Source organism: Chiloscyllium plagiosum, unplaced genomic scaffold (assembly GCF_037043375.1).
Source record: "Chiloscyllium plagiosum isolate Xiang-an unplaced genomic scaffold, Cpla_swu_hap1 HiC_scaffold_21, whole genome shotgun sequence".
Lineage (NCBI taxonomy): Eukaryota > Metazoa > Chordata > Chondrichthyes > Orectolobiformes > Hemiscylliidae > Chiloscyllium > Chiloscyllium plagiosum.
In genome coordinates this window covers 29,662,778-29,674,431 of record NW_028270159.1, presented here as the reverse complement: position 1 = coordinate 29,674,431, position 11,654 = coordinate 29,662,778, and the positions used below count along the sequence as shown (strand labels likewise).

Below are 11,654 nucleotides of genomic sequence, written 5' to 3'. Positions count from 1 at the left end.
TACTGGACGTCTTGGGGTTAAAAAAGGTGGATAAACCCCTGGGAGCTGATCAGGTGTGTCCCATAACTTTGTGGGAAACTAAGGAGGTGATTGCTAGGCCCCTTGTCGAGATATTCATATCATCAATAGCCACGGGTGAGGTGTCAGGGACTGGAGGTTGGCTAATGTGGTGCCATTATTTAAGATGGTAAAGAAAAACCAGGGAACTATAGACCGGTGAGCCTGATGTCAGCGGTGGGTAAGTTGTTGGAAGAGATTCTGAGGGACAGGATTTATAGGGGAAAGTCAAGGATTGATTAAAGATAGTCAACCTGGCTTTGAGCTTGGGAAATCATGTCTAACTAACTTGATTGAGTGTGTTCAAGAAGTGACAACAAAGATTGATGAAGGCAGAGCTGTAGACATTGTCTACATTGACTTCAGCAAGGCGTTTGACAGGGTTCCGCATGGTAGACTGTTTAGCAAGGTTAAATCACATGGAATCCAGGAGGAGCTAGCCAATTGGATACAAAATTGACTTGAAGGTAGGAGACTGAAGGTGATGATGGTTTTACAGACTGGAGGCCTGGGACCAGTGGTGTGCCAGAGCACTGGTGCTGGGTCCACTGCTTTTCATCATTTATACAAATGATTTGGCTATGAACATAGAAGGTATGGTTAGTAAGTTTGCAGGTAATTCTAGAATTGGTGGTTTGGTGGACAGTGAAGAAGGTTATCTCAGAATACAATGGGATCTTATTCAGACGAGTCAATGAGCCGAGGAGTTGCAGATGCAGTTTACTATAGACAAATGTGAGGTGTTGTATTTTGGAAAGGCAAACAAAGGCAGGACTTAAATGCTTAATGGTAGGCCCTGGGGAGTGTTGCTAAACAAAGAGACCTGGGAGGAGCATAGTTCCTTGAAAGTGGAGTCGCAGGTAGAGGGGGTGGTGAAGAAGGCGTTTGGCACACATGCCTTTATTGATCAGTGCATTGAGTACAGGAGTTGGGATGTCATGTTGTGGCTGTACAGCATATTGGTGAGGCCACTTTTAGAATATTGCAATCAATTCTGGTCTTCCTGCTATAGAAAAGACGTTGTGAAACTTGAACAGGTTCAGAAAAGATTTATAAGAATGTTACTGGATTGGAGGTTTTGAGCTATAGGGAGAGGCTGAATTGGCTGGGGCTTTTTTCACTGGAGAATCAGAGGCTGAGGGGTGACCTTATAAAGGTTTATAAAATCATGAGAGACATGGATAGGTTGAATAGCCAAGGTCTTTCTTCCAAGTACAGGAGTTCAAAACTAGAAGGTATAGGTTTAAGGTGAAAGGGGAAAGATTTAAAAGGGATCTATGGGGCAACCTTTTCATGCAGACATTGGTGTGTGTATGGAATAAGTTGAAAGAGGAGGTGGTCGAGGCTGGTACAATTATCGCATTTAAAAGATATTTGGATAGGTACATGAATGGAAGGCTTTAGAGGGATATGGGCTAAATGCTGGTAAATGGGACTATATTAGTTTGAGATATCTGGTCGGCATGGACGGTTTGAACCAAAGAGTTTGTTCCCTTGCTGTATAATTCTTTGACTTTATAACACAGCGAGGCTTGAAAGTGGTTTAGTGAAGAGGCATTATAATGTAGATAAGTGTTAAATTGTCCACTTCAGTCAGGAAAACAGAATTGCAGAATATAATTTAAATGGCGATGGATGGGGAAAGATCAAACTGTAGCAGGACATGGAATACTGTGGAGTTTTGGTTTCCTTACCTAAGAAAAGATAAAGTTACCATAGATGAAGTGCAGTGAAGGATCAGCACCACACCCCCGACTCTAATCTCCAGCATCTGCAGTCCTCACTTTCGCCTAGGTTTCTAGGCAGTTAGCCAGTAATAGGCAGTAACAAAATTAATACCAGGAGATTGGTTGATTATCTTTTCACACAAGTTGATTGACACAAGTGACTTTTGAGGCTGCGTCCTTCACAAATTTAAGAATGAAATAGTTAACAATTCGAGAAGAAAAAGGACAAAGAGTTAGGAAAATGGAACTTAGAGTAAATGACCCAGTTTGAAGGGAGCACTGGCTGAGGAACACTAGGTCAAACTGCCTCTTTTTGTCTTGAATGAATAAGAAGACATCATTTTGAAGTCTTAAATTCTTTTCAAAAGAAAGATCTCAATAAAGAAAGGGGCAGTAACTCAACCAGCAGGATGTTTTTTATATAAAAAAAGTAGATTAAGAAAAATAGGGAAGCAGGGCATTCTGGAAATATATTTTTATAATCAACTCAATCTCAAAATTGATTCAGGATGTTTCTCAATGTTGAAGTCATATGTAGTTTACACAAACTTCACTCGCTGTGAGAAAGTACTTGTATAGGAGACATCAGCCTCATGGACGGCTGTGGATTATTGAAGGGGTGGGAGGATACCAGGAACTTGCTTGTCAGGAAGATGTTAAATTACAGTCTGAATCGATAAGAGATAAACCCCTGCAAACGCCCACATAGAGTAAGTCAATCTTTAAAGACAAGGGTCAGTCTGTGAAGACAAGGAGAAAGTGAGGACTGCAGATGCTGGAGATCAGAGCTGAAAATGTGTTGCTGGAAAAGCGCAGCAGGTCAGGCAGCATCCAAGGAGCAGGAGAATCAACGTTTCGGGCGTGAGCCCTTCTTCAGGAATGAGGGCTCATTCCTCATTCCTGAAGAAGGGCTCATGCCCGAAATGTCAATTCTCCTGCTCCTTGGATGCTGCCTGAACTGCTGCGCTTTGCCTGTAAAGACAAGGGACAGGTTAATATTTCAGATGCCATCTGACTTTCTGCACACTGTCAGAATCGTTTGTTTCTATGGGTGCCAACGTCTGTCATGGTAGAAGTTGAACTGGTATATATCTCTGCATGAAACTAAGTTTTAAACCAGCTTTCCCAATGAAAGTAAAAGCTATCAAAAATTGAGAGTAGACAGAAACAAGATTTTTTGAATTCTAAATCCTTGAGCTTTGTCAAAAATAGAAATAAGAGGATTGCAAATTTCTCCATTTTCTTTTTGAAATAATTCCACAGAGGCCGGTATCCTGTCACCAAGTCACCCTTTATTTATACATGGAGAGTCTTTGACACTGATCCAGCTCCCTCAGAGCCCGTTCTCAAGGTGAATAGGACATCTTATACTCCTGTTCTTATCTGTCAGCCAGGGTTCCATGACTGGACCAGATTAACAACTCTAATCAAGGAACTCATTACATGAGGTCCACCTGGATAACTTCATTGCAACCACTATAGTTAGGAATTAACTAAAGGAAGCAGAATTAGTCGTGAATAAAATCTAACCCAGTTTGTTCATATTTTGCGTAATTTGAGCACCCATTGCTTTCAGCTATGAGTAAAACCAGGTGGGGTCTGAGTTTAGGTTAAAAATAACACCTTTATTTCACCATTTAAAACACAACTATAGCCCCATAAATATAGAAACAATAGCTCACTGGGTTTAAATCCTCTCCAAACTTCCCAGGGCACTTGGTCAAGAAAAAGCATCAGCTGTACATCTAACTAATTGAAAATATAATGCAATTTATCTATGGTCCCACATTTCTTTTATTCTCACTGTAGAAACATTTGGATAATATCTTTTCACTTTTTTTTGTCAATAGTATGTTCTTACACTTAAAAACATCATCGATAATCAAAACATTGGCAGGCGCACTAACAAGAGCAGTTTGATTTGATAGGGAAGGAGGGAACGGGGGGGCAGATGTGACTCCTGCAGAACTGGGAGTGCATCAAAGCTGCTTCCCAGCTCTACGGGAGGGTGTCCATTTTCTGAGAAGAACAAAATTAAAAATTATCGAATTATCTGAAGAATTTTGAGAAAGGACAGACCCAATGCCTAACCCACTCATGGTTTTCTCAATGGGATCCTTATCAGCTGCTGTGTCCCTCATTCACATACTTAAGGGACCTAATGTCTGCTTTAGGTTACATCAGCACACGTAAAAGAATTGCGCTCTTATATTTAGCAGTGTGAGCAATACTTGTGCAGAATTAACACTGATCAGCTCATTGTGACATGTAACGGATTTCTATTCAAATTAATACATTAAAAAATTAAACAGAATTCTATTTCAAACAAGCTGTCTGGGAAATAAAAAAAAGTTTTCTGATTTGGATGAAATTTTAGGTGTATTTGTATCAAACTGTCATGTTATGCTTCCTACTGTTGAAGGTTGTCATCATCTTAATACTTATTGCAGAATTCAATACAAAATGGTTATTCACTAAACTATTGTCACATGATCAATGTACTCCTTAAAGCTAGCTGAAATAGTTTAAAACTATTCAGAGCATAATTCCATACAACCCTTATGTGCCAAATACCTCTATTGTCCTCTCAGATTAGAGCTCAGTAGAGGGTTCTTTCTTTCCCCTCTCACTTTCATCATCTATGTTATGTGGGACATGGAAAGCCACATAGGGACAATTTTTAACATTGTGGCAAACCAGCTTTTTGAGTGTTGCTGTGTTAACTATATCAAAGCCTGTTTTCCCTCCAAATGTGCTTGGTTTCCAATAATCTGGAGAGCAGATTGGGTTTCCCATTAATCCTTTGAGGGAAAAGGGAGCACCCATTTCCACCATACTTTGCCCAAAAATGGCATTTTCATAGGGTGCTTCCAGCAGTAGTGCAGGATAAAATTCCATTGCATCAATGTGTCCATACAATTTCTCCAGTTTAGCCGCTAATTCTGTTTCACCTATAACAAAAGAACACAAATCAGATGAACATTTAGCAAGAAGCCCTTGACACGCTATGAATGAAAACAGGTCTTTGCAAGCTTTCCAGCAAGTTAATTAAGAACTGCTTGCATTTAAACAGCGTCTCAATGATAGAAAAAGATCGCAATGTGCCTCACATCAGAGTGTGAGGAATAAAAATAAAAGCTAAGCTGAAGAGGAGAGACAGTGCCGTAGAGAAATACTTGCTGATGGAGGTCATTAATTGGAAAGACGTAGGAACATTTAACCAACAATTTCCAGAGAATAGATAAAATAAAATTTCTACCTGCCCAGTGATCTTATGTGGGTTCAAATGAATCTTGAATTCGTTAAAATGGCATAAACATAGTACCCATTAGCTACACATCCAATCAGTCTCCTTACTGCTGTCTACAATGTGACTCATCTGAGTGAATACACTGACTCCTGTTGACATCTGATACACACCCTGAATCTCAGTTCACTTGTTACTGAAATAGCTCCACAGAGGCCAGTATCCCACCACTAAGTCACCCTTTATTTACAAATGAAAAGTTCATGACACTGATCCAGCTCCCTCAGAACCAGCTGTCAGAACAAAGGGATGCCTGACACTCCAGTTCTTATCTGTCAGCCAGGGCTCCCTGATTAGACCAGATTAACAGCCCCAATCAGGGAACTCATATTCTATAAGGTCCACCTGGCTGAAATAGTTATAATCACTACAGTTACAACTGTCTAATCAATGAACTAAAGATTGAAGACAAATTAGCTGTGGTTGCCAGAAAATTCTAATGGAAGTAATCTCTGAAATTAAAGTATGTTCATATTTGTTAGCTCAATAACATGGACACAGTATCTTCAGGATGCTTTACTGTGAATTAAAATTAGCATTGCACTTAACCCAATGCTGACTGGTTCTGAATAAACCTCATTATGAAAGGCTGATTGAAATTGGTTATAAATGCTGCAAGTTTAAATGTTTGTCTACCAGTTATTTCAGTAGTTTTCAGGTTTATGCTTAAAAGGAGGTAGCAGGGAGACAGTGAGCAATGGCTTAAGCTAAGAGATATGATAATCAAAACATACTTGTTCCAGTAAACTCCATCTTATTGTTTTCCCCTTTTTAAGCTTCAATTTAAATGAATTTTGGTTGTTTGTGGTCAAAACAGGCTTTTGGAATGTGACCAGTTACCAGACTACTCAAAACCTTTAGTTGGCTAGTGTGAATTTTGATTAAAAAAACACAAAAGAACTGTGGATGCTGGAAATCAGAAATAAGAACAGAAATTGCTGGAAAAGCTCAGCAGGTCTGACAGCATCTAAGGAGAGAAATCAGAGTTCATGTTTCAGGACCTTTCTTCAGAAGAGTTTTTGTGAATTTTGATGCTTTGTTTACGGCAGCAATAACAATCAGCTGAAGATCTTAAGAGCAATGGGAAATAAATCAAGCTGAATAAGTGCTGACATTATGTAAACTGTTTTACTGGTTATTTTTTTCCCCATAAATTCTCTCACAACTTAAGTAGTTTTGCATATTGCAACCAATTTTCCTATCATTCAAATCCTGTCAATTTTCCAACTTGGAGTTATACAAGACTCTACAAGTTTTTTCAGAGTTCTGGGATTTGATATACAGATATTGATTTCAACGCCCACCTCAGCTCATGGTAAGTGTGAACTTGTTTTAATAAAAAAAACAAGAAGCTCACACTGAAAGCAACTAACCACTGAATCTATTTATTATATTATAGATACTGGCTGCAACACTGGTATTATGGGCAGAATCTGACCACTTCAGTGCACGCACCGTGTTTGGGCCAGGATCCCAAATCCTGTGTATAACTTGTGTTTCATTCCTCCCCCTCCTAAATAAAACAACTCACAGCCTGTTATCAGGTTCCCCAACCAGTCAGGAAAGCTGGAGAGGTTTGCACACTGAATGCAGCAACGAAAGATCTCTATTTGATGGAAACCTGGTTGGACACACAATAGAAGTGGCTCCCGGGTACCAAAGGCACTGGGAGTGAGAAAATGGCTGCAGCAATGATGCCTGATGGGGGAAGGCTGCCCCACTATCACAAATTCCTCCCTGGAGATCATGACTGAACCTCAATGGAGAACAGCAGGGGTGCACAGTTACTAGGTAGATGTGGCTTCAAGTTGCTGAGGCAGTGAACAGTAGAAACACAGGATCTCTACAGTGTTGAAGCAGGACATTTGGCCCATCAAGTCCACACCAACCCTTCGAAGACACGCCATCCCTACCCTATCCCTGTATTTCCTATGACTAATCCACCTAGCCTGCACATCCCTGGACACTACGGGCAATTTAGTATGGCCAATCCACTGAACCTGCACATCTTTGGACTGGTGCCAAAGAACAGGACCCACGGCCTGAAAAGGTTTAATGACTTCATGAGGTATTGTATGCTGAGTGTTAAACATGGGGGAATAGCTATATGTTAATACCCAGAGTCCAACATCAGTGATATCAGATGACATGGACTGGGACTGGAGTGAGGACATGTTCTGCTGAAGTTCTGTTTAGTCATGTCACTGTATATGGTGGGAATAGTTCACAAATATTCATCAGTTTGCTATTAGTTCAGTGTCTAGTCCTTGTCCATCTGAAGCTCCCAGAACCTGCTTGTGATATCTATGCGTTGAGTTTCCTAGAACTCTAAACTGGCAGTCATCACTCTCTTACCCCCATACCCTCACATCCAGCACAGCACTCCTGTGACTGATACATATGTTCCTCTCTAGTCTCCTCCTCAACTCTCCATTTCACAGACAGTACTCAAATACATGTTATTGCCCCCTGACTCCCATTCTTTACAGACATCCTCCTAAAGAATCTACCCTCCATTGCCAGCTATCAATTCACCAGACACTCCAAAATATGCAGAGGCCAATCCAGGGCTGAGGCAGAGTAATGGTGCTGAAGATGTACTCATAGCCAGCATCATTAAGGAGCTGGAGGATGATGAACCCCTTCTTCACAGGCTCAGTGAGCCTCTGATCATGTAAACCCCAAGTTAAATAAGTCTTGCAGGCAATGTGGTGAGATGAATGAATCTCAGAGGAATCCACAGCACTTTCACAATATGTTTCACAAAGTTGCTGTTTGTAAAGAGTCCAGTAAAGTATGGCTAAAGGAACTGCTCCTGGCAGAGACTACCTTCCAGGTTTTGCTAGTTTCACTGTTTGTACTCTGCATATCCTGTCAGTTTCAGTAACTAATTCCCATTGTGCGTATGTCTACTCCAACTTGTGACTTGCAAACACAATGTGCAATCTGTATCTTTCACGTAAGCCATTAACAAACATTGTGACTAAGTGAGTTCCCAATCTGATCCTTGTATGAGACCATCAGTCACATTCTGCCAATGAGATGACCTGCCTATTAATCCTGATCTCTGTTTCCTGAACACTCAGACAAATTCCTAAACAGGTTATTATAAAGAGATGCAATCCAACTATTATTCTTTAAGAGTATGAGGGTCCTGTCACCCAGTTAGAGGAAGGATATTATCAAGCTGGAGAAGGTTCTGAAGAGATTCACCAGAATGTTGCAGGGAATGAAAGGTTTGAGTTATAAAGAAAAGCTGGATAGGCTGAGACTTTTTTCACTGGACTGTAGGAGGTTGAGAGTTGACCTGATGGAAGTTTATAAAATAATGAGAGGTACAGAATTAATGATTGTTCTCTTTTCCCCAAGATGGGGAATTTAAAGACTAGGACGCTCATTTTTAAGGTGAGAGTAGAGAGATCTAAAGAAGACACAAGAGGTAAATTTTTTTATACAAGAGGGTGGTTCGTGTGTGGAATGAACTTCCTGAGGAAGTGGTGGATGCGGGTAGAGTTGCAACATTTAAAAAACATTCGGATGAAGATATGAATAGGAACAGTTTGGAGAGATATGGGCCAGGAGCAGGTGGTACTAGTTTAGTTTGGGATTATGTTCGGCATGGACTGGTTGGACTGAAGGGTCTGTTTCCATGCTGTATGACTCTATGACACATATATACATATGTCTTGAACTTTTAATAAAATGACATTCTGCTAAGAATATGACACTGGTTATAACAGCAATAATGTACCTGCAAGGAATGGGGAGCTCAGACAGTCTGGAGAAATTTCAGAAAGAGGTCACATGGCTCAGATTGTGAAAGGGATGATCAAAGTCAGTGAGAGAAAAATTAGACTTGCCTGAAGAGCAATGACCCATTGGCCTCTCTCTCTTTACTTTGAAAATCATCTCACCAACTGGTTGAGCTGAAAACATACTGAAAGTTATGTTTTTCACCCCAGAGGGAATTCCTGAAGAAGATTCTCTTGCAATTTGTCCCACAGTCTGAGGCAAAGGGAATTCAGTCAACTGTAACTGCTTCAGGAAGACAGCCCATTGACAGTGGCTTGTGTGTGTGCACAATGTATTTGGCATCAGGACACCATCTGGGCAATTTGTGACATATTGGCTTTTTTCATGAATTTAACTATTATTTTGCCAAAAGTATTCTAAAGTTAACCCGCTGCTGCAGAGTTTTCATTTTCTTTTGTTCCTCCCTCAGACTTGTGTGTTTGTCTGTGTGCAGGTGTTAGTTTAAAAAAAGTTGATTCAAAATATTTGCATAAACCAAACTTTTTCCCAATAATCTTTGCATCAAAATCCATAAACTGGACTACCCTGGCAGACTATTTGTTTCAGATGTTCCTGAATGCATTTCTTTCTTTGTCAACTCTATTTTTTTTCTCTCTGCTTGTTCAGTCTCTTCCCACTTACTTTCATGATTCATCTAATGTCTTTTGCTAGTTCTTCAATTTCCAGTTTCCTGGTCCCAATCACCTCTTCCTCAACACGGGTGTGCAATCTCTCTCCACCATCCATGCTCCATCTGGATGGTCTGAACCTTTCCACATCTACTTCAAAGGGAGGCCTGAACAGTCTCCATCCACCAGCAGCCCACTTCACCTCGCTTTGAACAATTTCTCCTTAAATTGACTCACTTGCTCCAGGTCAAGGGTGTGGCTTTGGGTATCTCCATCTGTCCCAAATAGGCTTGCCTCTTTGTGTAGTACTTGGAACATTCCTTGTTCCAGTCTTACTGTGACCCCCTCTCACAACATTTTCTCCAGTACATCAATTATGTTATTGGGCCTGCTTCCTGCTCTTGTCGAGAATTTGAAAAATTAATTATTTTGCTTCCAATTTCATTTTTTTTTTGCCTAACTCAGTCCATCACTGATTCTTCCCTCCCTTTCCATGACTTCATTGTTTCTATTTCTGAGGATAGACTTTCCACCAATATCTGTTACAAACCCATCAAATCCCTCAGTTACCTTGACTAAACTTCCTCAGACTTGCTTTCTAAAAGGAGTCCATTCCAATTCATTTGCTTACTCCAAGCTCCTAAACACACCTTCCAGGTAAAGCAGTGGTTTACTTGTATCTCCTTCATCCTAGTCTACTGCATTCACTGCTCACAATGTGGTCTCCTTTACAACACAGAACAAATGCAGATTGGCTTTCTGCTTTCAGAACACTCCACTCTCTCTGTAAGAATGACACTGACCTTTCACTCGCTTGCCATTTCAATACAACATCTTGTTCCCATCCTAACATTTCTCTCCTGGGCCTGCTGCAGTATTCTAGCGCAGCTCAATGCAACAGCAGGAACAACACCTTATTTCCTACGTATGCATTTTCAAATCTTCAGGACTCAACACTGACCACAACTTCAGAGCATGAACGGTGTCTGCATTTTGATTAACATCCCCCCTTCTATTGGCTCCTCCCCCACACCTACCAACACATGTCTTGTTTTCAATGGGTTTTGCTCTCAGCAGAACTGATCTATTTTCTAGCATCGATAACAACCACCTATTTTGCATCTCAACATTTCCTTTATTACTGTTTTGCGTTCCCTTTGCCTTTTACATTGGACACACTCATCATCTATTCCATTCAATATCCTTCCCACTTCGTTGAAGGAAGGATTCCATCATTTCCCAGTCTCCTTCTGTTCAGAAGAAGAACCAATGGACTTAAAATGAAAGGGTTCAGAAAAGATTTATAAAGATGTTGCCAGGGTTGGAGGATTTGAGCTATAGGGAGAGGCTGAACAGGCTGGGGCTGTTTTCCCTGGAGCTTTAGAGGTTGAGGGGAGACCTTATAGAGGTTTACAAAATATTGAGGGGCATGGATAGGGTAAATAGACAAAATCTTTTCCCTGGGGTCAGGGAGTCCAGAACTAGAGGGTATAGGTTTAGGGTGAGAAAAGAAAGATATAAAAGAGACCTAAGGGTCAACTTTTTCACACAGAGGGCAGTACAGGTATGGAATGAGCTGCCAGAGGAAGTGGTGGAGGCTGGTACAATTGCAACATTTAAGAGGCATTGGATGGGTATATGATTGGGAAGGGTTTGGAGGGATATGGGCCGGGTGCTGGCAGGTGGGACTAGATCGAGTTGGGATATCTGGTTGGCACGGGTTGGACTGAAGGGTCTGTTTCCATGCTATACATCTCTATGATTCTATAACTGTTACTATTTTAACATATGCTGCCAGACCGAATAAGTTTCTCCAGCCTTTTGTATGGGCTAATAGGTATAAGTCATGGGCGGTACTGTGACTCAATGATTAGTAATCCTGCTTCACAGTGCGAGGGACCCGGGTTCAATTCCAGCCTTGGGCAACTGTCTGTGTGGTGTTTGCACATTCTCCCTGTGTTCGTGTGAATTTTCACCAGGTGCTCTGGTTTCCTCCCACAGTCCAAAGATGTGCAAGTTAGGTGGATTGGCCATGCTAAATATACGTATAAAGCAAGGGGTCGAGATCAGATGGGCTTCGGAAGGTTGATGTGGACTCAATTTTATTTGTTCTTTCCACACTGGAGGGATTCTTTGATTTCG

The 11,654-nt window shown here is 41.0% G+C and overlaps 1 protein-coding gene across 2 annotated transcripts in view; it reads right to left on the bottom strand.

Annotated features, from left to right (window-relative positions):
- Nucleotides 1-3,056: 3,056 nt before the first annotated feature.
- Nucleotides 3,057-11,654, bottom strand: part of LOC122564813 (prostaglandin G/H synthase 1-like) — a 104,482-nt gene continuing 95,884 nt past the window's right edge. For both annotated transcript variants that reach the window (XM_043720098.2, XM_043720100.2), the window contains one exon: nt 3,057-4,735. In XM_043720098.2, coding sequence (XP_043576033.1) covers nt 4,377-4,735 — 359 coding nt within the window. In that variant the 3' untranslated portion in view covers nt 3,057-4,376. The remainder of the gene's footprint in view (nt 4,736-11,654) is intronic.